General features: G+C 55.2%; 1 protein-coding gene across 2 annotated transcripts; it reads left to right on the forward strand.

The window, feature by feature from the left end:
• Positions 1 to 211: 211 nt before the first annotated feature.
• Positions 212 to 24568, forward strand: LDLRAP1 (low density lipoprotein receptor adaptor protein 1). 2 transcript variants are annotated; one of them, XM_060016647.1, is made up of 9 exons: positions 212 to 327; positions 8755 to 8897; positions 9716 to 9828; positions 12143 to 12257; positions 17836 to 17908; positions 18313 to 18399; positions 18920 to 19050; positions 20730 to 20764; positions 22538 to 24568. In XM_060016647.1, exons 1-9 carry the CDS (start codon positions 240 to 242, stop codon positions 22680 to 22682), a joined length of 930 nt encoding a protein of 309 aa, XP_059872630.1. In that variant the 5' UTR covers positions 212 to 239; the 3' UTR covers positions 22683 to 24568. The 2 variants fall into 2 exon arrangements, with proteins under 2 accessions (XP_059872630.1, XP_059872640.1); XM_060016657.1 differs by having other exon boundaries at positions 20733 to 20764.
• Positions 24569 to 26430: the final 1862 nt, after the last annotated feature.

Here is a 26430-nt window from a genome sequence, read left to right on the forward strand (position 1 = left end):
CGCCCTTTGTCTGGACAGCCTTGGGCAACTGGGGCAGAGACCGGGCGAGGCGGGGCCGGGGGCGGAGCCTGGCCAGCCCTCGCCCCGCCCCGGCGGACGTCGGCGCGGAGCTCGCGCGGGGGAGGGGAGGAGCGCGGAGCCCGTGAGCCACCCGGCCCCGGCGGAAAGTTTTCCCTGACGGAGTTTTGGCTGCGGCGGCGGCGGCGGCGGCGGCGGCGGCGGCGGCGGCCCAAGCGGCTATGGACGCACTCAAGTCCGCCGGGCGGGCGCTGATCAGGAGCCCCAGCCTCGCCAAGCAGAGCTGGGGGGGCGGCGGCCGGCACCGGAGTGAGTGCGTGCGCGACCACCGGGGCCCGGCGGGGGCCGGGCGGGGGTCGGGGCGCACGGACGCCCCTCCTCAGAGTCCCGGGACGGGGGGCGGGGGGGGGAGAGGCAGGGCCTGAGTCGCGCCCTGCGGTCCGGAGCGACCTTACCCGGCCCTGCGGGATTCGGGGTCGCCGAGGGTCAAGCTGCGTTCCTACTCCCGTCCCCATTCTGTGCGGCTGGGGAGGAAGGGCAGAAGCTGGGGGAAGAAACCGGAGCTCGGGGTCCCCAGGTGCGGGCTGCAGTCGGAGGGAGGTTGCAGGTCAGAGGAAGAGACTTGCGCGACCCCAGCACGTCCCCTCTTTGGACAGCCAGGGGAGGCAGGAGCTCAGCGTCGGTACCCGGGGGAGGGAGCAGGGGGCAGGGGCTTGGGAAGATACCCCATCCCGCACCGCAGCACTCTGGCCCCGAGGTCAGCGGCCGGCGGGAGCCCCCTTGCCCCCTTCCCCCACCACGAGGTTACCTTTTGACTCCCGGGCGCCCAGAAGCCGACTCAGTGTGAGCCCGGGTTTGCAGTACCTACTTGAAGTTGGGGGCGAGGCTCAACCTGGGGTCTCGGGAGGTACCTACCACACACCGGCCCATCTAGACCTCGTTGTCCCCTCCTCTGGCTGGGTCCAGGTGCCACGGCCGGCCTCCTGGCTATTTTTGAAACCTGTTTGTTTCTCGCACCTCCCCGCTTGAACTTCCGATGTCCCTGGGCGCCCGGGCGAATGGCAGACTCTGCCGCCACCTCTCCCAGGGGCGTCTGGGAGCCTGAGAGGAACCTCATCCGGCTCCCCCTCCTCTCCCTGTCTCCAGTTACTCTCAGGGAACCCGTCACCTGGCACCCTCCCCTGAGGCCTGAGAAACCCAGCCCTTTTCACAAGGAGAGACGGAGGGGCTTGTCTGGGGTCACTCAAGCCTTCCTGGTAGATATGGAGCCGAAGGCAGGACTCCTGCACACTGCTCCCCATGCCCCAACCGCCTGGGACCCTGGCCTCTCCAGGCACCAGGAAGCCGCTGTCAGTACAGTCACACCCCACCCCCTTCCCTCTTGGCCTTCCAGGGCTCCGCCAGGGGAGCCCTAGTTCGCTAGGCCCAGGAGAGGCCCAGGAGTGCCAGCGTGTCTGGGCCTAGGGAGCCTGCCCTGCCCCGCCTCTTGCCCGGCTGTGTGGTTCCAGCTGTGCCTGCCTCCTAAACCAAGACAAGACTGGCATTGGGAACGTGGGCTGGTGTCTACTGGTGGGGGTGGGGTCAGAGACCATTAGGACTGGACTAGCCAGGGATGCACCCGTCTCCCACATTTATGGACTCCCAAAATAGCTCCTTTAAATATTTGTGGGATTTGATCAGGACTGAGAATGATGGCCTGTTCCAGTGGGGGAACCCTGCAGTTTTCTCTAGGGATAAGGGAGGGGGGTAGGGCTCTGGGCAAGGGAAGGAAACTCAGGAGCCCCCCTTCCCTTGGTATCCTTCACTCGATATGGGGAAGGGTGAGAGTTAGCCACCTTGGATGGTGGAAAAGAGTTTCTCCTGCCTGCTCTGATGTTGGACAAGTCACTTTTCCTTTCTGAACCTCAGTTTCCTCATCCGCAAAATGGACATAACAGTTCTAACCCGGTAGGGATGTTGAGAAGGTTGTTGACAGTAACACTTCCTTCTGGCACCTAACTGGTGGTTTCCTTCTCCCCCATTCCCCTTCCTGCTGCCTGTCATGTGGACCTTCAACATAATACTTAGTGTGGTGGAAAGAGTTTTGGGGGCTCAGAGGCTGTCTACGTCTGTGGAGGAAAGAAGAGGAAAGAAGAGCCTTCCTATTAGGCAGACCCCAGTAAGCCCAGAGTGCCATCCTGGAGCCTTCTAGACCCAGAATAAGCGAGGTCGAATCCCCACCTGTCCCTGGTTATTAAGTCAGTTTTCTGATCTGTAAACTGTTAATAACAGGAGTACCCACCACAGATTTTTTTGGGGGGGGGTGCAGGTTAACTGAAATCATGTTTTGCCTGGCATAGAGAAAGAGTTCAGTAAATGGTAACTACTGCTTTGTCCCTCTACCTTTCACATAGTGTTTTTGCCTCCATTAGTGCATTTGCTCCTCAGAGGTGACAGAGCAGGGATTCCTATCAGATTCATTTCTCAGATGAAGGAGGCTGAGGCTCAGGGAAGTGGAGTCACTGGCCCCGACATGGCCACAAGTAGAGAGGGAAGCCATGCGGTGTGTCTGGGGTGGAAGTGCTGGGGCAGCCTGGCCTGTGGTGGTGTCCCAGCCAGGCCTTGGACCCAACCCTCAAGAAGGTCTGAGCCCTGTGCTTGAGTTTTGGGGCCAGGCTGAAGCCACTGGAGTTAAGGTTAGATTTTTTTTTTTAATGTTTAATTTTTATTTATTTATATTTTCTTATTAGTCACCCATTTTATACACATCAGTGTGTACAAGGTTAGATTTGATACCCGCTGTTGGCTGTGACTTGCTCCTCACCCCTCAAGGCCCTCAGCTGGGATCAGCGTGATCATTGTTTTATTTGCAGAGAAACTGGAGCCCAGAGAAGGACTTGCCTGAGGTCCCAGAGCAAAGCCAGCGGCAGACAGCTTTCTTTGCCCTGAACCTCATGGCTCCCTGTCTCCCAGTTAGTGCTGACTTTGAAGGAGGGCTCTCTCCTTCTCCCACACGTGGCTTTTCCCCCCACCTCTTTGGAAACCATAAATATTCTGTCTCAGTCCCTGCCCTGGGTTTTCCTTTCATCCAGCTGCCTGGAAGGGTGGTTCACCCTGGCCCCTCCGTACGCTTATTTCCAAGAGGAGTCCGTCTGACCCTCGGGCTCCTCCACGGGTTGTCAGAGAACTCCATGAGAATGGGTAAAAACAAAGCTGGTTTCAACAAAGCTGGTTCATGGTGGTAGGCGGGGGACGGAAGATCTATTCATCCTTATTTATAATGTTTATAATGAAAAATATAAATAAAGCCCAAACCGTAATATGTATTGAGCACTGACTGTGTGTCGGGCACTGTTAGAGGTGTCAGCGAGTCTGGGGAATGCGTCCATCTCTCTTCGGATAGCGCCAGCCCTCTGGGGGAGGAGGTAGACAGCATGACCAGGGTGCAGATAAGTGGGGTGCTTGTGGGTAGTGGTGACGCCAAGAGGAGAAAGATAAAGCGGGTGAGGAAATGATGGGTGGTGTCTTTGTTTGGGTTCTTCTAGAAGCAGATGCTGAGATAGGGATCTGAGTAAAGTCACTTATTTGGGAAGAGATCCCAGGAAATGTTTGTAGGAGAAGCAAGAAGGGAAAGGAGTCCAAAGAGTGGACAACATGAAGCCAGTTTCCATTGTGGGCGGCTGGGATGCCACCTGTGGGGAGCTCTGGAGCAGTTACTCCATTTGAGGGGCAGTTCCTGTCAGTGGTGGGAGGGGGCTGCTGGGAACAGGAGCTCTTACTGCCCCAGCCCCCATGGGCATCTGAGTCTCCGGCAGCCAGAGAGTGGCGTGTCAGGTGGCGTGTGTGGAAATGGTACCCACCGAGGAGATAAAGGTGGGGCACTGAGAGTGTCAGTGCAGGGGGTCAGGGAAGGCCTCTCGGAGAAGGTGTGGAACACACATATGAATACAGTACAAGGAGGGAGGAATCTGGGAACAGCATTCCAGCCAGAGGGAACAGCAAGTGCAAGGGACATTTAACTGGAGGCTGGGACGCTGCTTCTCACAGGTCTGGCGGCAGAGGGAGGGGTGTGTGGCTTGAAGGAGTCAGGTCACCCACTGCCCACTGAAAGTGAGCCAGACGCTCCTTTCAGGCAGCCTCCAGGACAGGATACCCGTTCTTCTTGGATGACCCCGAGCCTGGCCCTGCTCATGGGAAGGGGCTTGGTGGGCTGCAGGAGAGGGCAGAGAGCACAGCTATGGATTCAAGGCCCAGCACTGTGGATTGAGTCATGGCCAGACACCTCTGAGTGTCTTCATCTGTGAAATGGGAGTCCTACTATATCCTTGACTCTTCTCATAAAGTACTGCAAATGGCTATGTACACATGAAAGCTCTTTGCACTTGACCCTTGGTAATGACACAACACTCACACTTGGTATCTACCAGGTACCGTTCTAAGCCTACCTTGTGTATACTAATTTCATCCTCACAGCAACCCCATAGGGTGGGTACAGTTGTTGTCCCCATTTTTAAATGACGAAACCAAGGACCAGGGAGGTGGAGTGACTATGAACCCCACAGCCCGTCTCCAGACCTCATCATTTTAACCTTGACAGCATATTTTTTTCTTACAGTATAAGTAGGTACTTAGGAATGGTAGCTGCTGCTATTATCTTTTTTTTTTTTTTTTTGGCCGTGCCCCACAGCTTGCAGGATCTTATTTCCCTGACCAGGGATTGAACCCGGACCCCCGCAGTGAAAGTGCCGAGTCCTAAACACTGGACCGCAGGGAATTACCTTTTTGAAATTATTATTTTCTTTTGATAGTCTTAACAACTTCTCCAGTTTGCCTAGCACTTTTCACATGCTGAACCTTTTTCTGATGATGCTCCTGCAGGCCTGAGCCCATTTGTCAGATAAGGAGACTGTGGCCTAGAGAAGCAGCCACACTCCAGGTCACAGCAGAGCTTGGGTCCTCTTTTGAGGTGTCACTCTGTGGCTTCTGAGGCCATATCCCCACCAGGCCGGAGGAGGCTGGAGGCCAGGACCCCTGCTGGAGGTTCCCCCCTGGCCCATGGGTTTGGCTGCAGCTCTGATGTTCCAGGCACCAGCCAGGCTGGGTCTCCCAGGGCAGCAGAAGGGGCACAAGGGCACAAGAGCTCTGACGCCTGGGCAGGGGCCCGCTTAATAAGGAAAGAGTACATGTTTGCAACTACAAGTTAGACTGGGCCTATGGTCCATCCATCCCCAGCTAATTCTGACAGCAGGTCATCTGTAAAATCGTAAAGTTAAAATAGTGCAGTCATTACCCACGACCGGGCCAAAAATAACGAGGACAGGAACAGCGCTGTGGACTCAGGCCTGTATTTGCCTGGGGGCCTCCGGGAGCTCTTCCTGAAACCCTGGGCTCCTCCTGGGAAGGAGCACATGGCCTCCAGCCTATCTGAGGTGGCTGGATGGTGACCCGGCCGGTGTGGCAGTGAACCCTACCTCTGTCTTTATTGAGTGCTCTTTGGTTCCGGTTTCTTCAGGGAGGGAGTGGGGTGTGAGAGAACTTATACCTCACTGAAGAGATGAATCATGCCCAGAAGTATGGGCGCGGAGGCAGGGTTCCCTGGAGGGGCAGGAGGATCTCTGCTGGGCCTGGGAGGGGCAGGGAGAAGTAGAATGAGACAGCAGCAACATTGAGCGGGGATGCCCCTTCTCCATACTAGCTCCTGGGGGAGGCAGACATGCGTGGCAGTCCTTCAAGAGGAAAACACACAGCAGGCAGCAGCTTGGTGGTTGTGATATGGCTGTGGGAGGAAGAGAAGGAGATCCATACTCAGGAGGGGCAGAGAAACCCCTGACAGCAGGGACAGGCCCCAGGAGGCAAAACCATGGGTGGGGCCCTGTGCTAAGCACATTACATTTTATTGGCTCATTATCTCATCAAAGGGTCACCACAGCCCTGTGAGCTGGAGACTTTTGCTTCTCCCACTTTATAGAAGAGAGAGCTGAGGCTCAGGGAAATTAACTTGCTCAGGCTCACTCAGTGGATTCGAGGATTAAGGCCCGTGCTCTTAACCACTACGCAATACTGCCTCAAAGAAGGCCTTCCTGGAGGAGGCTGGGTGCGAGGGGTTTCAATCAAGCAAAGGGAAGGGCATTTCTGGTAGAGGGAGCTCCTTGAGCAAAGGCACAGAAGTGGGAAAGTAAATGTAACGTCATGGGAAGAAGCTGTGTCTAATTGGATCGTCTGCTGTGTGCGTGCCTGCATGTGTGTGCGTGTGCTTGCGTGCAGGGATATTGGGGGGGAGACGAGGCTGGGCAACCTCTAATTTCGCAACAGTCCTTGTGGGAGTTGCCTGTAGTGCTTTGGGAGCTGGGGTCCCTCTGATTGCTGTGTGACCTTGCACAAGTCCCATCCTTCTCTGGGCCTCAGTTTTATCGTCTGTCAAGTGAGGAGGTTGGGCAGAGGGTCTCTGAGGCTGATGAGTGGCAACCAGTCTACCAGGGCTCTGTTCCAGGAGGCCATAGAAGAGGGGAAGGGTCAGGCCGGGGAAGGAGGATTGCAGAAAAATGCCGAGTATTTCAGAGGTCAGGGGGGACTGGGGAATGTTTTGACAGCAAAGAGGTCGTCTGTGACCTTGGCAAGCTTTGGCCCTTTTGGAATGGAGGGAGCGGAAGTGGATTTGGAGAGGGGCCAGGAAAGGGCTGAGCTGGCGGAAATGGGAGAGAGAAGACATGAAAATGGGGAGAGGAAGGATGTTTGCTGTGGGGCAGGGATGGGTAATGAGATGAACAAGGCCACCCCTGATGGATTGGTATTGCCAGCCAGGAGCCTTTTATTGAGAAACAGTCCGAAGCCTTTAAATCAGAGGGAATAGGGCTGCAGTTGATTAGCAATGTCTGCCAAGGACACAGGCGACAGGCGTGGCAGCACATAGTCTGCCGCCCTTGCTTAGATGAATATCGAGTTGAAAGTGGTGGTCCAGGCATCTCCATACAGAGAGGAAGCCTCAGGAATTAAGAATTATGGGGGGAAATACCTCTGGCTCTAGGAACTTCTCCATGACCTTTTGCTAAACTGAGGGTAGTTTGCCTCATGGCAAGATAGCGTTTACCTGATGGTTAGGAACTTGGGCTTTAAGTGTCAAATAGACAAATAATTTGGCAAATTACTTGTCCTTTGAGCCTCAGTTTCCTCCTCTGTGAAATGGGAATGAAAGAATGCCAGCTTGCAAGGTAGCTGTGAGTGTTAGAGGTAATGGTAAGAGCTGCTGCTTTGTTGTTACTGTAGCTCTGTTTTGCCCTGATGGTGGCAATATTCTTGGTTTCTTTGAGAGCAACGCCCATGTCTGAGTTGCTCCAGGGTTCCCATCACCAAACCCAGGACTGGGACACCTCGGGGACTTTCTGATTCTCTTTGGAGGATCAAATGAAATAGACTCATGGTTGATGGGACAGAGGATGGGGTCACTTTGGGGTCTTCTCAGTGGGGGTTGGCTTCATGTGGGGTGGAGGCCTAAGGGCAGAGGCTGGAGGGCAGTGGTCCAGGGTCCAGAGCTGAGGATGGGGTTGGGGCGTTGCAGGCCTGAAAGCCTTGGGGTTGTCTGGGTTCCTTCACTCAGGAATGCCAGCTGCATGCCAGGCTCTGGATGACAGGTTAACAAATTCCTCCTCACCTGGGTCTCAGTTTGGGAGACGAGGTACTCCTGTGAATTCTTGTATGACCCCTCCCACAGTGAAGACCACACTTCCCCTCCTGTCCCTCTGCCTGCTCAGGGCCCTCTCTCATGTGGGTGGGGTGAAATGGAGGCCTCTTTCCAACTCTCCCTCCTGGTCTGTTTCACCACCCAGTGAGCCAGGCTCATCCCCTCATTTCCCAACCTTCCTGACCTCAGTCGTGATCAGAGCTTTCAGAGGACCCTTCCCATGTGTCCTGCTGTGTGCCGTTGCTGTAGCCCAGGCATTATTAGTCTCAAAGAGGAGAGGGGCCTTCCCCAAGACCATGCAGGTGGGGGGAAGCAGAGCTGGGATTCGAACCCAGGTCTTCCGGATTCAGTGGCCTTCCTATGATGGTTTTTGAGCAGTCACCTGCCCCTTTCCCCACTAAGCCTTACCCCACGCCCACCCTCCTTGGGCTGCTGTCTCTTTCCTGGTCTCCCTCCTCCCTACCTTTTGGTCTCTGTGGCTGTGCAGATGGAGGAAAGCAGGCCAGACTGGGGCCATGGGAACCACCCAGTTTTGAATTGTGACTCCAACCCTTTACTCATTGTATGCGGCCTTTGTCTGACGACTTCACCTCTCTGAGCCTCAGTTTCCTAATCCGTAAAGTGGGAATAATACCCATCTCACCGGATTGCGTTGAAGATTCAATAAGAAAATGGCATGGTTTGCCCTCAGCAAGTGTTAACATTGAAGTTAAGAGTCTGGGCTTCGGATCTGAAAATAAGAGTTTGATTCTTGGCTATTGCACTTGCTGGCTCTGTGGACTTGGTCATGTGATTTCGCCTCCCTGGGCCTCCGTGTCTTTGTCTGTAAATGGGTATGATAAAAGTGTCTGCCTCATAGGTCCTCATGAGGATCAATGAGAAGATTTTATGTAACGCTTCCTACCATGGTGCCTGGTACGTACTAGAAAATGTTATTCCTTTATTAAAGATAAAAGTAATGATAGATGGGGGGACCCCAATGTCCCTGCTGGGTCTTCCTAGGAGACGGGGGCTGCAGACGCTGCCGCTGTGGTGGGCCCTGCCCAGCGGGGTCTGAGCGCCTGTCCTCCTGTGCCCAGAGCTGCCCGAGAACTGGACAGACACTCGGGAGACGCTGCTCGAGGGCATGCTCTTCAGCCTCAAGTACCTGGGCATGACGCTGGTGGAGCAGCCCAAGGGTGAGGAGCTGTCGGCCGCCGCCGTCAAGAGGATCGTGGCCACGGTGAGCCCAGTCAGGGTGGGGTGTGGGAGCACGAGGAAGGGGTAGCGCCTTCTGGGGCTTGGGGGGTCAGCACCCATCCCCTGCATATCACCCTGACTGAACGTGTTGCAGCTGCCCTGCCCCCGCGTCCCCCCGCGTCCAGCTTAGAGGGTCGAGAGGGCGGCCGTTGGGCTGGCAGGGTCCGGCCAGTGTCCTCCTCTCCAGCTGCTGTGGCCGTGGCCTCTCTAAGCCTCCCCTCCCTCAGCTCAGGCCACCGGCCGAGGGTTGGTAGCTTCGTGCCAGGGAGGGATAGTGGGAGGGCTGCTGGCACCCAGCCACCTGCCCTGTGGCCTGAGGGACTGGATTTCCTCCCCAGCTCTGAGTGAGCGCGTGCCCTATGAGTTCGCCTCTCTTGGTGGTCTCGGCCCCCTCTGCTCAGGCCCTGGCAGGTACAGTGGGTGGAGCGTGGAGTCCCCATCCTGCTGGGCTGTGATAGCGCGTTCAGCCCTCAAAGTCTGAGGTCCCTCCTAGCTGTGTGTCCTTGGGCAACTCCCTTAACCCCTCTGAGTCTGGTTTCTCCTGAGGCAAGTCCCTGCCGCCTGTGAGGATGACTCGAGGTCCCGTACTTGGCAGACAGCAGGTACTCAGTGAGTGACATTTGTCCCTATTTTTATTAGAAGAAGGTGTTGGCTGAATTGTCTTCCCCATCATGTCTGCCGGTCACCTAAGGTGAGGCCTCCCATGGGCCTCGCATCTGGGGCTTAGAGCAGCTGGGTGTAGCCCACGAGGGTGGGTCCCAAGTGGGTAGGTAGGCTCCTCTGACCCACGTCTGCCCCAAGGCCAAGGCCAGTGGGAAGAAGCTGCAGAAGGTGACTCTCAAGGTGTCGCCACGGGGGATCATCCTGACCGACAACATCACCAACCAGCTCATTGAGAACGTGTCCATTTACAGGTACGCTCAGCATTGCCCACATTCAGTCTGCTGCTCGGGGCAGTGGATGGAGTGCTTTGTCTGAATCCAGACCCTACCACTTCCTATCTGGGTGACCTGGGGGCCTTAGTTCCCTCATCTGTGTGTGCGGTTGGAAGCAGGTCCCGCCCGGTGTGCGGTTATGAAGCCCTGGATGCCCCGCGCCTGGCTCACAGTGAGCGTGTGGCTAATGGCAGTTGCTGCTGCCATTATCACTAGTTGCAGCCGGCCTGGGACACCCCTGCCCCCCACCCCACCCCCAAGTGTGCTGCTGAGTCAGGCTTGGAGCAGAGAGCTGCACAGTCACTGCCTTTTTCGCTGGGAATGCAGCAGCTCAGCTCTGGACATCTGGCCAGGTGTCCAGGGAGGTCTCAGGCAGAGTCTGAGGCCAGAGTGTAGATGATCTCTGTAGAGGGTGGGCGCTGTTCACAGGGCAACAGGCCCGGCCCTTGGAGCCTCAGGCTGTCCCCGCCTCTCTCTTAGCTGGTCAGTTGTAAAATTTCAGAGCTGGAAGAGACAGGCAGCTCAGGTCCATTTTCCAGGTGGGGTAGCTGAGACCCAGAGAGGGAATTGCCCAAGGCCACGTGGTGAGATAGTGGCCGAGCTACGCCCAGGACACCGAGGCCAGAGTTCTGTCAGGCCTCTCGTCCCTGCACTCTCTTGCCTTGTCTCCGAGCAGGTGGCTCAGCTGGCTGGAGCAAAGCCAGTACTGGGGTTGGGGGGTGGTGGTGGGAGGGTGGATGTGTGTTGAGGGCGTGGTTTTAGAGTTTCTAGCTGGTGTCCAAGTACCTGCTCTGCTGAGGTCTGTGCCGGGTGAGCAATCAGACCCAGCCCCTGCCTTCAAGGAGCTTCCAGTCTAGGAGGGGATGGAGCAGAGGACATGGGAGATAGAGTATAAGTGTTTCCCAAGAGGGCAGAGAAGGAGAGGCCTGCCTGGGGAAGCTTGGGAGGGGCTCTCACGGGAGGAGGCGCCTTGCTGGGGCTTGAAAAATAGGATCTAGTTGAGTGACACCGAAGACCCAGGGCATTGAGGACAGGAGGCTGGATCCCCTGGGTTGAAGAAGAGGCAGTTGGGAACCTGGCACCCCCACCTTCTGCCCATCTGGGGGTTTTAAGTGGTGATGATCCCTTTGTCAATGCCTGTGATTGAAACTGGGGCCGCATGAGGTGAGGGCGTCTGCTGAGCTGTCCCACCCCTGGGCTGCCAGCTCCTCTTCTGATTGGGATTCCCAGGATGACTGGAGACAGCGGGGAGGGATCAGACAAGGGGGGAGAAGGTGTTTCAAGAGGAGGGAGCTGCTGTGTCTCCCTCCTACGCCCCCGCCCTACTCCCAGCTCCTTTTCCCCTGGCCACAGCTCCAAGAGAAGCTGTCATTAGTCTCAGTCACCCTGGGAGAGATGGGCCTGTAACTCATCTGACCTGTGCGCAGGGGTGTGATCAAAGGGAGGGCAGGTGGGGGACACTCAGGTGAAGGGCATTGTGGGCAGGGTAGTGTCCTGCCCCCCTTTCCAGCTGGTTAGCACAAACTCTTAAGAGGCAGCATGGCAGTGGTTATGGCCTCCGGAAACTAGCCTGGTGGTCTGAGACTCTTAGCCTTAGTATTCTCACCTGAAAAGTGGGGATAGTACTAGAACGCATCTCAGAGGGCAGTGAGGTGATATCTAGAACATTGCCTGGTGTACAGTAAGGGCTCACCTACTACTATTTAGGGATGTGGCTCAGTAGAGGGGGGATGTGCCCTTCCTCCAGTCTTTTTTTTTTTTTTTAATTTATTTATTTTTGGCTGTGTTGGGTCTTCATTGCTGCATGTGGGCTTTCTCTAGTTGCAGTGAGCGGAAGCTACTCTTCATTGTGGTGTGCGGGCTTCCCATTGTGGTGGCTTCTCTTGTTGCAGAGCACGGGCTCTAGGCACACGGGCTCAGTAGTTGTGGCTCGTGGGCTGTAGAGCGCGGGCTCAGTTGTTGTGGCACACGGGCTTAGTTGCTCCGCGGCATGTGGGATCTTCCCGGACCAGGGCTTGAACCTGTGTCCCCGGCATTGGCAGGCGTATTCTTAACCACTGTGCCACCAGGGAAGCCCTTCCTCCAGTCTTTACCACCACTCCTTCTTGCCTAGCCTGGGTTTCCCCACTCTCCCGCACCCCATGGATGGCCCAGGATGCTAGGCCCAGAGTCCCACCCTGGTGGAGTGGGATGGCAGGCTTTCTGGAACTCAGGGGAGATACTCTAAGGGGCTTTCGGGATGCAGTCAGGCCCCTGTGCCGGAGTCTGGTGACACTTGCCACTTGCCTTTCAGAATCTCCTACTGCACAGCAGACAAGATGCATGACAAAGTGTTTGCATACATCGCACAGAGCCAGCACAACGAGAATCTTGAGTGCCACGCTTTCCTCTGCACCAAGCGGAAGATGGTCAGTGGGGAGAGGCTGGGCTTGCGCAGGCTCTAGCCTCGCCTTGGCAGCCCTGCCTTGGGGGCCCTGACTGGGGGGAAGGCAGGACCCAAAGGTGACATCAGTTAAAGAAAGTCTGAAGTCCCTGGGAACCTCAAGTGGGTGCTGAGAGCTGAGGGCACCGTGTAGGGCTACAGTCGGGTGGGCCACCTGTCAGGATGGGCTGCCCTCGGCTGGCCTGTGGGCAGCGACAAGGCCTCGTTCCCAGTGAGTGCCCTGAGCCGCTTCCTCTCTATAATGTGATTTGATGGATTTGAGATCTGGGGCGGGGGTGGGGGGGGTCTCCTGTCACTATAAGGTGCAGGGCCTTATAGGGATTAGTCTCTAGAGACTGGTGATCAGAGGTGCCCAGTGTGAAAGGCAAAGGTGAGGGCCCTCAGAGGACCCGGCTCGCTGTGGCCGGAGAAGGGAGGGAAATGGCCATATTTTGGTACCTACTCTGTGCCTGTTTCAGTGGTAATCTTTAAGGTACCGTCTCATTTCTCCTCAGAACAACTCTGCAAGGTGGGCGCTGTAACTGCGTTCATTGTTTTTATTTTTATTTGTTATTTTTTGTTAAATTTTTTTTTATTTTTATTTTTTTGCGGTACGCGGGCCTCTCACTGTTGTGGCCTCTCCCACTGCGGAGCACAGGCTCCGGATGCACAGGCTCAGCGGCCATGGCTCACGGGCCCAGCCGCTCCGCAGCATGTGGGATCTTCCCAGACCGGGGCACGAACCCATGTCCCCTGCATCGGCAGGCGGACTCTCAACCACTGCGCCACCAGGGAAGCCCTTATTTTTATTTTTTATGAGGAAACAGCCTCACAGAGGTCAGCTCTCTTGCTGAAGATGATGTAGCTAACTGTCATCTAGCAGAGGGTGCCGTTAGCTAGCAGAGGGTCTAAACCCACGTTTCTTCTCTCCCTGCATGGCTGTGAGGAGCCAGGAGTCCCTCACCCCATTTCCAGGATGCCCTGACACATCTAGCTGGGACGAGCTGGACCTCAGTGGTCTCTGGGCTTTTGTCTTGAACTTCGTGGCAAGCAGCTGGAGGGAGTCAGCCTTTGGCATTGAAGTTTTTGTTTCTGAGGCCCCCGAGATCTGAGCATCTGCCCTGTAAGGAGGTTCCCGACATTTATTGATTTAGTATTGGCCTCTGTTAACCTCTGTGTGCGAAGCCCAGAGCCCCAGTTCCTGTGCCCTGTGGTCCTTGTAGCCAAGGAGACAGGATCCGTTCCCCTCCCCATGTCATCAAGGACATATCCAGGACATCACAGTCTGAAAGTGACGCCCGCCCCGCCCAGGCTTTCTGCTACCCTTCAGGGCCCTCTTCTCCAACTTCAGAGCCAGTGGAGCATCTTCCAGTCTCCCTCTCTGCTCTGTCATCACATTGCTATTTCTGACTCTCACCCTCCTGCCTCCCTCTCATAAGGCCCTTTGTGATTGGGCCCGCTGGGTAATCCAGGATAATCCCCCATCTCAAAGTCCTTAACTTAATCACATCTGCAAAGTTCCTTTTGACATGTATAGTAACATTCACAGGTTCTAGGGATCAGAATGTGGACATCTTACCGGGGATGGGGTGGGGTGGGGTGGAGGGAGTACGATTCAGCCTACCACAGGTCTTGTGGGAGGAGCACTGTAGGAGGAGACAGACCAGGGGCCTGATCCTCTGTGACCGTGGATAAGACCCTGACCTTCTTTGGGCTGCATGCCATCAGCAGAATGAGGAGGTCACCTCAATGACCTCCAGGATTGTTCTGAAAGGTCTCAGTTTCTTTTGTGCACCTTGTTTCTTTCCTGCAGACTCGATGTCGCCAGCCACTCACCCGGGGCCTCATGATGCCCTAGGTCCCTGAGCTGCGGTGGCTTCTCCCGTGACAGCCTTGTTCCCACAGAACAAGCTCATTATGTCCCCATTGTTTGTCTCTTCCTCCCCACTGACCAGAGCAGGCACCGGGCAGGGGCAGCTGGCCCTCAGCCATTGCTGCAGTGCAGGGGCTCCCAACATGTAGAGGCTTCCTCTGGGGTGGGGAGGTCGGGGGTAAAAGAAAGTGGATGCTGGCCCAGCGGCTAAGGGAGCCTGGCCTTGGGCCAGAGGACTTTAGACAGGCTTGAACAAAACCCGTCTACCCCAGGCCAAGAGGTCAGGTACTGGGGAAAACAGCCAGCCTGCTTGGTGCTGACAGCAGAGCCACCGGGCAGAGGGACGGGCTCCTGCTGGACACCCAGGGCCCAGACTCTTCGCTTTTGGCCCGTTCTCATCTGCATCAGGAGCGGCTGGATATTGGCTTGTCCATCTCCAGCCTCTCCCACCTGGCCTCCCCGTTTCAGGGAGCCCTGGGGAGGTCCCTTGGAGAGACAGCCCAGCCCAGGGCGGTGTCAGTAGACCACCTGATGTGTGTGGTGTCCTTGTGGCTCCCAAGGCCTCAGCTGAGCCCAAGCTGCCAGTGTGTTACGGCCTCGTGGTCTGGCCACGTTGGAGACCTTGAGACTCTCAGGGCGGAGTGGACGTCTCTGAGGAGGAGGCAGGAGGTGAAATGGGCGCCTCAGTCCACATCTCCACATCCCGCCTGCTGGCAGGTCCCTCCACGTGCTTGCTGCTGCCTGTCCCAGGCTGAGCTCTGTGTCGGGCACTGGGGACCCAGGGTGGCCGTGAAGATGCGAACCAGGCAACGGGAGAGAAGAGCCGGGATTCAGTAATGGGCATGCAGGGAGCTTGGTTCTCAGGCGGAGGTTATTAAGTCACTCTGGACGTGGCACATGAAGAGTTCTCAGAGGAGACATTTTGAGGTGGGCTTTGAAGGATGAGTAGTAAGTAGGAGTTTGCCAGGCCAAGCAAAATGGGGCAGGGTGGTGAGAGGGTGGGTGCACTCCAGCACAGGAATCGGCACGTGCAAAGACACAGAGGTGCAAAGTGAAGTGGTATGATTGGGGGTTGGGGATTCAGATGTCACCAGAGCCTGGGTGGATGGCTAGGTAGAGTCAGCCTCAGGGGAGCCTTGAATTTGCACGCTGACGTAGCCCTCAGTCGTTCTGGCCAAGGGCCCAGAGCCTCCACATCCCCACCCTTCCTTGCTGGGCTGCCTGAATGAGCAAGAAGCCTAGGACCCACCCAGATCGAGGGGCAAATGGGTCCCTTTCTGGATCACCCACCAGTTCAGCTCAGCTCAGGCAGCCCAACCGCCTGGCCTCTCTTTCCCTGTGGCTTCTATTGGGCATGGCCAGGATAAGGTTCTGTACAAAGAAGTGTTTCCATCTGCCCACCTGGGAGCCCTCAGCCAGCACTTCAGCCTCTGGGCTCTGAAATGAAGGTGCCGTTGCTGGCATCGGTGGGGAGCCCAGGGTTGCGGTACAGGTGGGCTCCCTAATTCCACCTGGGGTCGGGCGCGGCAGGGCTATTCTCCCTCCCAGGCCACTGGCATTCCTCAGGTCATCCTTTTGTGCAGTGATTTATGCTTCTGGGCAGCAGGGCTGTACAGGGCACCTGGCCCGACTTGGTTTGAGAACCTGGTTGGGGTCCTGGATTCCGGGGTCCTGGCCCAGGTCTGCAGCCCTAAGCTAGACCTGGTCCCCGTGAGAAGCTAACAGCCTGGTTACCCAGAACAAGACAGGGACATCAAAAACTGGGCAAGGCAGTACCTGGTCAGGGTAATAAGACAGACCCAGAGGCCAGAGGCACTCAGGAGGGGCAGGCTCCTGGCCTGCGGAGTCAAGGAGGGCTTTTCGGTGGGCAGGCCTGAGCAATCCTTCCATCGCTAGTGCCTAGATTCCTGCAGTCGCCCAGGAAAACGGGGCCCACCCCCTCCCAGTCTCTGCCCAGCCTGGGCTTTCAGCCACCTGCATGCATCTGCATCTTGAGTTATATTGGGTTTAACTTGCAGCTCAGGACTTCGGGGTGAAAGGGTGGGGATGTATGCAAATGAACAAGCAGATTTATGCAAAAACAGTGTCAGGCTTGTGCCCTCAGCTTTCCTGGAGGCAAAAATAATGGCGTTCCCATCTCCCTGCCACACTGGGTGACCAGCCCTTGCTTGGGTGTATAGTGATCTGACTCTGGCTGGTAATTAGCCCATATATTTATTTCATGGGCAATTCTCAATGGTAACTGGGTCTATTAAACTTGATCCAGACGTGACAGCTTAAATTGTAAACAGCTGTGAAGAGTTTCATACTTAATTACCATATTTAAGTTTTGCCATAAAGCGCCCGTACTTCCATCAAAAATGTAAATGACAGGGACATTCAAATGAGATTTTATACTTCGTGAAATTTAATTGGCATGGATCAGTCAGCTTGTTTAGGGATTTTAAATTTTAAAAAAGTTTTAAAGGCAGTAGCCACGGATTCATTTCTCAATTAAATTGAGTTGTCTGGCGGAGGCGAAGGGAGTGGGGCCGAGGCGGGTTAGGCCTGAACGTGTCGTACTCTTGAAAGAGTCTGGCGGCTTTCTTCCCCAGGCCGAGCTTGCAGAGGACGCTACATGTCGCTTCCGGCTACAGTTGCGAGCTCTGGGACTTCCACTCCCAGAAGCTGAGCTGATTAACTCTGAACTGGAATCAGAGAGGAAAGGGCTGAGTTGAAGGTGGGCTAAGGGTAGGTCCTGGCTGGAGTGTAAGGCCTCAGGAGACCTGACCCTGGGCAAATGCAATTCAGCCACCATCCTAGACACCCCTGGAGGGCTCTGGGAATCAGGGGTGTTCAGAGTCGATGCTTGCCTTCAGGGAGCACCCAGGTGGGGTGACACAGGCATGTGAGCTGGTGACGCTTTCATATGCGTGACACCAGAGAGAGGTAGGCAGGGCTGTGGAAGCCCAGTGCCTGTGACGTGACATGACGTGACGTGAGAGAGGTGGTGACATTTGAGTTGGGTTTGAAGGAGTAGATGGGAGTCCCCCAGGGGTTGAGGGACAAGGTGTGGCCCTTCTTTACAGGTGGGTTATGGCACTGGATGGTTTTAGTCTTCTGCCCTGGGCCCTCATTGACATATTGCGCCTGCCAGGAAATGTAGAAGCCTCCTCCTGCCTCTCTGGCATTCAGTTATAAGCCCCTCTGGCCCAGCATAGTAGTAACCAGAGTCTAACCTTTGCCTCTGCAGCTGTGGCTCATTCAGGCAGTGGCGGGGCCCTTTCCAACTCTGGCTTTTCTGTTCTCTCATTTTAAGGACTAAGTTACTGTGTGCAGTCCTCAGGTAATTAGAGAGGACTTCTCGGAGGAAATAAGCCTCACAGTTACTTGCATTTAGGGGAACTCAAAGGCGAAGGAAAAAAGTAGAGGTGAATAGCCATTGCCAAGGTGGGGACTGGAGTACCCGTGGGAATCTTGGCTGGGCTCCACGTAGTGAAGAGGGGGCCCAGCTGCCTGGGGAAGGTGTGACCTCATTACCTCAGCTTTGGTGGTGTGGGAGGGGCCAGGACTCTGCCTCCACCAATCAGGCATTCCAGAGCCTGGGACAGCCAGGGTGGGCCTGGCCTGGAGTCCCTGGGCCTCCAGTTGAGACTTGCGTTTACCTGCCTAACACTGTACCCCTCCCCCGACCCCACTTCCTGTTTTTCAGGCCCAGGCTGTCACCCTCACAGTAGCCCAGGCCTTCAAAGTCGCTTTTGAGTTTTGGCAGGTATCCAAGGAAGGTGAGTCTTGTTTGCGGACGTGGTGGGTGGGGTGTACAGGGGCGTTGAAGGCGACCAGCAGAGCAGTCGGGGCAGGGAGGATGGTAAAGGCTCTGGAGTCAGGCCTGGACTGGTCGTCCGCTTCACCGCCTATCTGGTTTGTGGCTTTGCACAGGCCCCTTCACCTCCGAGTCTCAGTTTCCCCATCTGAAGAATTGGGAGCAGTTGTCTCCCTCCCCCAGGGTCCTTGTGAGGATTAAGTGAAACATGCAGAGTTCCTTTTCTCCATTCTGGAGACCTAACACCTGCCCCCTGAGATTGGCCACAGCCTACCCCTTGCCCAGTGATGGCTAGGATGGAGTGCTGGCTAGGGATGGCTAGGGATGGAGTGCTGGGCTCCAACGCGCTGTGCCTTGGTCCCACAGAGAAGGAGAAGAGGGAGAAAACCAGCCAAGACGGAGGGGACATCCTGGCGGGGGGCCGCCGAGACAGCACCCCTTCACTGAAGAGCCGTGAGTCTTGGGCGGGGGAGGGGCTGCATGGCATGGGACCCTTCATCCAGAGGGCCCCCCTCCCTCCTGGGCTGGGGTAAACTCCTGGGTTTTTATCTTTGTTTTGGTGTTAAATAAATAATGCTTGTTTATTATAGAGAAATTAGCAAATGCAGGTAAAGGGGGAAAATTACTTGTTTTGGTGCATGTTCCTCCAGATATGTCCCTGTACAGGTATATAATCTGTGTATACCTCTCCCTATACACTTTACATCTTGTTGTGTGATCTCTTAAAAAACTTAATACCTGTTGTGAATATGGGTTTCAGCCTAAACCATGAGTGGGAGAGAGCTTCCCACCCTGTGGGCAGCTGTCCAGCTGCTTCGGGAGGTGCAAGGTGGGGCTCTGGGTGGTCTGGGTGGAAAGGGCTGGAAAGGCCATGCCCAAGGAGGGAGTCGGGACCAGGGTAGCCCAGGAGGCTCCAGGATGGGGCTGGGAGACAGGAACCTCCTCTCCTCCTGATGCACCTGACCCCTCATAGTGGTCGCCACTGGGAACCTGCTGGACCTGGAAGAGACAGCCAAGGCCCCACTGTCCACGGTCAGTGCTAACACCGCTAACATGGACGAGGCACTGCGACCTCAAGCCTTAAACAGCAGCAGCGTTGTCTGGGTGAGTGGTCCTGTGGCCTGGGGACCCCCCAGGATCCAGTGAGCCTTGGCCTGATCCCTGGATGAGGCCTAAGGCAGCTCCAAGGTGCAGACCCTGCAGCCCGTGACTTGCAGGCCTCCAGGAGGGCCTGACCCAGCCCAGCAGCCAGACCCAGGGTAGGGGATGAACAATGTCCCCTTTGAACCTAGGGCTGCGTCCCCAGCAGCCTTGGCTCCCGGCACAGCTGTCTCCTCACAATGTCTGGCCTCTTGGCCTGAGCATCCATGGCTCTGCCCACTGCAGGACCAACCAAAGGCCCCCTTGTTCTCGGCATGGGCACTTCGCTCCTGAAGCCTCTCGGCCCCCTGAACGAGGAGCCTGAGACTCAGGCAGGCAGCCTGGCCCTTGACTCACTCTGTGACCCGGGGCAAGCACTCTGACCTCTCTCTGTCTCAGCTTTTTCACTTCTTTAGTGATGATGATGACCTCTGCCTGCAGAATCTCCCAGAGGAACATAATTTTTTAATTTAAAAAATTAGAAATTTTTTTCATTTGGAAATAATTTCAGACTGATAAAAAATTACAGAAATGGTACAAAGAATTCCTGTTCCTCTTCATACAGATTCCTCAATTGTTAACATCTTACATAACCACGTTACAAAGATCAAAATTGTTAACATTTATGCAACGCTTATATAATCTACAGACCTGATTCACATTTCTCCACTTGTCCCTCCAATGTCCTTTTTCTAGTCCAGGATCTATTGCAGAATGACATGTTACTTTACTTGTCATGTCTCTTTTTTTTTTTTTTTTACGTTTTTGCAAAATCTTTTTTTTTAATCTGTATTAGAGTATAATTGCTTTACACTGTTGTTTTAGTTTCTGCTGTACAACAAAGTGAATCAGCCACATGTATACATATATCCCCATATCCCCTCCTTCTTGCATCTCCCTCCCACCCTCCCTATCCCACCGCTCTAGGTTGTCACAAAGCATCAAGCTGATCTCCCTGTGCTATGCACGTCTCTTTAATTTTAAAAATCTGGAACATTGATGGACTTGAAAAACCTATCAAATCCCATTGCCTGTTGGGGGCCACCCAGTGTCCCCCAAGCAGGCACTGCGAGCCTGTTGTCTGCAGTCTGGGAACCAGCCTTGCCACCTGCCCGTCCTCCCGGAGGCTGTGGAGGGAGCCTTGCCCATTGTTTTCCCACCTAGGCTGTGGCATTCCTGCCATCAGCTATCCCTTGTGAGCTTGGAATTTGGGCTCAGCTTCTGAAAGTGGATGAAAGCTAGAAAACCTTCTTCCCATCCTCCCTCTTGGAATTTGAAAGCTGTAGAGGTCGTGCGGTCCAACCCCCTCATTTTGTGGAAGGAAAAGCTGAGTCTCAAAGAGGAGCAGTGACTTGCCTAAGGTGTTGCTGAGTCGTGGCAGAGCTGGGAATTGAACCCCCAGGTCTTTAGGCACCTAGGTGCCCTTTCTCCTGTCCCACATCCCAGGTTTGGGTCCCTGTGCTGAGATGCTGGTGGCAGTAGCCAGGTGGGAGACCTGCCTGTGCCTGTTCCTCTAGGCGCCCACCAGACTCCTACGCTTGTGTGCCATGTCCCTATAGCTTACCCAGGGCTGGGACAAGCCCCGGCTGCGAGCACGGGCTCCCCCTCTGAGGGTTCTTATCTCCTGCTTTGTTTTCCCCAAGGAGCTGGATGATGGCCTGGATGAAGCATTTTCAAGGTAACGTTAGGTGGGCTCCTGGTGCTGGGGGAGGAGGCCTGGCCCTTGGGGGTTGGTCTCCAGGGCCCTTTGCCATGTCTGAGAATGTGAACTCTGACCTTCCCCAGAGCAAAAATCTCAACTCAGATACCTCCAGGGGTGGGGAGCTCACTATCTGGCTAGGTCTGCCAGAAAGTTCTTGCTGTTGAATCAAAAGCTATTCCTGGTGACCGCTCTACCACAGGTTGAGCTGAACTGAACACACTACAGCTCAGGTTGGCTTCCTCTTCCTACACCTGGTGTAGCCTTCAAAAATGGGCTTTTCTGCAGGCTTTGTTCCTTCCAGAGGTTTTGCATTTATGGAAAGGGGCAGGGAGAAGGCAGTGGTTTTTTTGGGTTTTTTTTGCAGTACGCGGGCCTCTCACTGTTGTGGCCTCTCCCGTTGCGGAGCACAGGCTCCGGACACGCAGGCTCAGCGGCCATGGCTCACGGGCCCAGCCGCTCCACGGCATGTGGGATCTTCCCAGACCGGGGCACGAACCCGTGTCCCCTGCATCGGCAGGCAGGCTCTCAACCACTGCGCCACCAGGGAAGCTCAAAGGCAGTGTTTAATTAAGCCCATGGAGCATTACGTAGAGGAGGGATGTGAGTCCCATTAGGAGATATTTGGTCTAACCAGAGGCTGGTGGCATTTCCCCCTTTTCCAGGGGCCATCTCTGTCCATGGCTGCCTTCAGCTTGGGGACACGCCACCAAGAAGGCTGGCTGAGGAGAGGCCTGGGCAGCTCAGGCTTCCGAGCACTGGGGCCTGGTCAGCCAGGCCTTCCTTTCTCCCTTGGGACCCTCAGCAGCCCCCCTACAGCCCTCCCCCGCTTCCCCATCCCCTTCCTGCCAGAACCAGTGGAAACCTCTCGGTGCAGCCCAGGTCGGGGGAGCGGTGTGTGTGGCCCCTTCATGATTCTTTTTACCATCTTCCCAGCTTCTCTGGCTGACTACAACCCCCTTGTTTGAAGGAAATCTTTCATTCACTTTTTCCAGATTACTAAATTGTCTTGTGCCCTTAATGAACAACTTGGAAAATCAGCAAAGCGTTAAACAGGAAATAACACCATCCCATAATCCCACAGCCCTGACTTTGGGGCTTAATTCACGCTAATCCTATACATATACATTTTTTTGCATTGATCAGCTCATCATATTTGCATTTGGGGATCCTGATTTTCACTTACTGCTGGTGTATCAGGAGCATTTCTCCAGGCTGTTAAAAACTCCTTGTAAACACCTCATTCACTGACTGCCTCATGTTCTTTTAAGGACATGGGCCGTAATTTATTTAACTCTCCCTATTCTTGGTACGTTCAATTGTGCCCCTTTTTGAATTTACTTTGTGAACAGCACTGTGTTGAACATAGTTAAAGCCAGTGGTCTTCCATGGTTGCCCCAGGCTCGCTCTCACGCATGCCCCTCTCTGCGCTGGCAGTGCTGCCCTTTCTCCTCTTTCCTGGCATTTCCTGATGGAGCTGTGGACGGTGTGGGTGCCCCAGCCTCTCCGTGGTGGGAACGCCACTGCCTGCCCCACAGTTTTCTGAGCCCCTTGACCCTCAAGGGTAGGCTCTCTGGTTAGAGGCGCCACCTCTACTGACATCCGGGTCTTGCTTCTTTGGCCATGTGTCCTGCCGTTTTCCCACCCACGTCCTCTCACTTCTGACCCTGGTGCTGGCCAGGCTGGACCAGCTCCTCGGGGCCCCGCCAGCCCCTTGCCTGGGCCCCCGGCTCACACAGCTCTGCCTTCCAGGCTTGCCCAATCTCGGACGAACCCTCAGGTCCTGGACACTGGACTGACAGCACAGGACATTCATTACGCCCAGTGCCTCTCGCCTGTCGACTGGGACAAGCCTGACAGCGGTGGCGCCGAGCCGGATGACCTCTTCAACTTCTGAGGCCTGGGGCTGGCGGGACACGTGACAAACCAAAGCCACCCACGTCGGGGGCGGGGGCCAGCTCCAGGACCCCCAGCCAGTGTCCTTCAGTCGGCAGCGCTGTCAGTCTGCAGATGAGAGCTGCAACCAGTCAAGCAGAGGGAAGGAGAGATTCTTTTTTAACCCAGTTCTTTCTCTGAGAACTGAAAGATGCCTTGAATATTTATTCAGTGACTCCTGGTTCAACTCAGAAGCTGGTTGTGCATCAGGCGCGAGCGCAGTGTTATAACCAGCTTTCTGCCCTCTCTTGAGCGAGCTCTGCTCCACTGTGGGTGTCAGGATGGTGGCCAAAGCATTTCTTGTCCCTTCTCTTCAAGGGCCCAGATTTCCCTGGAGGTGCCCTTGCTCCTTACTGAAAGTAGTCGGATCGTTCATTTCTGTCATCCTTTGAGCACAGGAGGGCGACACAGCCGCGGGAGGAGACTGTGACATCCAGCCCGCCTTCCGTGGGGGGCCCAGCGGGCCGGGGCTTGGGCTCCTGGCCCTGGGGGCTCTCAGAGACAGAGGGGCAGCCCCTGACCAAAGACAACACGTGGCAGGCACTTTAAAGCACACACAGCAGGTGTGGCCCCCAGCTCCTCGACGGTGCTGCGTTGCGTAGAACTTTCTTTCTGCCCTTCTTCCGAGAGACGAGGCCCAAAGTCCCCGGCAGTGCTTGGAACCGGTGTAACTGGCTGCCCTGGACTCCCAGAGTCTGCCTGCGGCGGTGGGGTCATCTGTGTGACCACCTCCTGCAGAGCTCCCATCCCGCCCTTCCCCCTCCACGTGGATGAAGTTTTCCCGCGCCGCTCTTTGGTCTGAGCCCCACCTCCCCGTACTTCCTGAGATAGTGCGTGAAACCTAACACCTAGATTTGTTTGCGAATGTTTGGTTGCCAGTTTCTAGATGAGGAAACTGAGACCACGCGCGTGGAAGGGGTAGAGTCAGGAGTAGAACCCAGATCTGGTGCCAAAGCTGCCTTCTCACCCACACCTCTCACAACTCGCACCTCCTTTTTTCTAGCTTTGTTGTCCTCCCAGGAACCAAAAAGCCCCAGCTATTTTCTGACCAAAATGTGTTTCATAACAAACCATCTGGTGCCTTTACTCACGTAACTGGCATGAGCCTGTGTGCCCTGCTAGCTGTCTCGCTGTTGATTTCTGTGGAAATGGAAGTGTTTGAAGTCTGCTAGTTCAGAGGGTGAAACAGAACCAAACTTCATAAGCATCACCCTGTTCCTTCCTGATGCTCCGACCCCAGGTCGGGGACGTACCAGCAGCAACCTGCCTTCAGAGTCTCCCCTCCTCTCCTTTCACCCCCATGGGGCTCCCAGCAAAGCCGCCAGCACCTTCTTCATCCTCGGGTGCCTCCCAGGCCTGGCTTTACCAAGCTTAAGTCTCTGGTGATAGTCGGAGCAGGTTTCACCAGCCCAGGAAACACACCGTTTCTTAGAATCTACGTATCTAACTAAGCATCTGAATCAAAACACAGAGACAGGAGTGCCTGGGTGAGAGGTGGGGTGGGATTGCCTTTATCAAAATGTAAAGATAACTTCCGTTCCCTGGCCCAGCTCCTGCACCCCCGCTGCCCACCCCAGATCTCCTTGGTATCGGCCCCTGTATTTGTCGTGAGGCAGCAGGGCTTGGACCTGACACAGGCCACCCTTGGCACGAGGGTCCAGGAGACCTGAGAAAGGCTGTGCTGTGTTTGTGTGAGTCTCCATGGGGCCTTCATCTGGTCTCTGGCCAACAGTGGTCAGTGTGCTCCCCTTGTGTCTACAAATAAGTTTTGTTGTGCTTTACTTTGTGTTGCTGTAAAGGAAGTTCTAATGAGGAAAAAAATAAGTAATAAATGTTCTCTTTTTGAAATACAAAGAGCACTTGCGTGGAGTGTCGTGGTGGCCGCGTAGGAGCGTGGCCTTGGGCAGCCCCTGCCCTGGGTGGTTGGAGCAGTGGTGGCCACAGACCCAGACATGGGGGATAACGGTCTGTGGGGGCCCCCTTTCCACCAGGCAGATGGGTTGTGCCGTGAGGTCATCTCTGGATAGCTTAGTGAGCTCAGCACTGGAGAGGCCTCTGAAAACCTAGGTCAAGGCCTCCTAACCAGGGTCTGTGACCCCTTGAAATGTACATTATACGTGTGGCCACACATACATTTTTCTTGGGGATGGTGTCTCTCATTTCCATCACATTCTCAAATGAGTCCATGATGTTTATTCATTTGACAGACTTTGTGCTAAACACAAACCAGGCCTGGGATTCAGTGCTGGGGACAGCAGTCCAGACACCCTCCCTGTCCATGTGGACTCAGAACGTGTGGCTTGGGTGTGATTGGGGACTAGGGTGGGGGATGAAGGAAAGTGTGTTTTCGTGACTTGGGAGACCCAAGGTCTAGCTCTGGCTCTGCCACCTGGGGCTGTGACACTGGATCAGTCACTTCTTTCCTTGAGCCTCAGTTTCCCCATCTGGGAAAAGGGTACAACAGTCACCACCCTTTCTGCCTCCCTGGGTTTTGTGAGATTCGGGTGACAATTATATTGTTGGTGATGTACTTAGATGGCTCAAAGCTTATCTCAGAGCAAAAGGCAATTGGGACCAAACACATTTAAGGAAGTCAAAGTCAAATTGATAATAATGGGGGCTACTGTTAACTGAGCTCTTCGTCTGTGCCCAGGGCCGTGCCAGGCTCTCAACTCTAGCTCATCGTGGCGCTCCTGTCGAGCCCCGTGGTGCTAGCTCCCTTTCCTGCTGCAGGCACCGAGGCTGCAGGCGCTGCTGCCAGGGCTTGACAGACCACAGCCCAGACTCCGATCTCTGTGGCCCTTGACCCTGCCACGTCCTGATCCCCCGGGGGGCCACGTCTGCAGTCATGCTGCCTGTGGCCTCCTGTAGAGCCGCGCAGAAAGGCCGCTCTCTTCAAGCTCCAGTGGGGGTCTTCTCGGACATTTACCTCTTTGTCCCTTTCAAATAGTGATCGTAAAAATATCCGGAACCCAGGGGCGGAGACCTCTGATATCAGCCGTCGTCCAGCAGACTGGCTGTGAATTCTGAGTGGATGGTAGATGACTAAGAAATTCTCTCCTTTCTTCTTCTCCCATAATCTGAGAAGACACTCAACAAGTCCGTCTTTCGGTTTAAATTTGGCCAACGCCTTTAGTCTCCGGATGTCTCAAATTATGAATCCTGAGCACTCGCCATCTGCTCTTTCATGCATAACGGATGAAGCTGCAGAGAACAAAGTCGCCTTTCAGATTTGATGTGACCTTCAGCTTCGCTGGGTGGATGTTGGGCTCTCCTCTCCCAGGGGGAGAGCCCATCCCAATTAAATCTCTCCAAGGACTTTCTGACAAGCCCGGAGAGTGAATCTGGGCGCATTCTGGGCCCTCGGTGCTTGTCTGGGGTCTGTTCTTCACCTGGCCTTCTTCCCTCTACCACTCCCCGTGCACGGAGTACAGAGGTGGCCTCTTTGTGATCAGGGAGTGAGCTTTTCCCCAGGGCCCTGTTAGTCCTTTACACCTAACATCAGAGATACTAGTCTAACAACCATGCCAGGAGGTGGGTGGTCCTAGTACCATTTTCAAGATGGGACAACTGAGGGTCAAGGAGGATAAGTGAATTGACCAAAATCTCACAGCCAGTAAGGAATGGACCTTGGATTTGAACCCCAGTCTGCCTGACGCCAGAGCTTGTATATTTCCACGGCACTACCTACCCTGTAGAGTGAAGGGCAA

This window comes from Delphinus delphis, chromosome 1 (genome assembly GCF_949987515.2).
Source record: "Delphinus delphis chromosome 1, mDelDel1.2, whole genome shotgun sequence".
Lineage (NCBI taxonomy): Eukaryota > Metazoa > Chordata > Mammalia > Artiodactyla > Delphinidae > Delphinus > Delphinus delphis.

Coding starts and splice junctions, on each gene's coding strand:
- LDLRAP1 (XM_060016647.1), top strand. CDS start 240: ATGGACGCACTCAAGTCCGCCGGGCGGGCGCTGATCAGGAGCCCCAGC. Junction 8,898..9,715: donor TCAAGAGGATCGTGGCCACG/GTGAGCCCAGTC, acceptor GTCTGCCCCAAG/GCCAAGGCCAGTGGGAAGAA. Junction 18,400..18,919: donor CACCCCTTCACTGAAGAGCC/GTGAGTCTTGGG, acceptor GACCCCTCATAG/TGGTCGCCACTGGGAACCTG.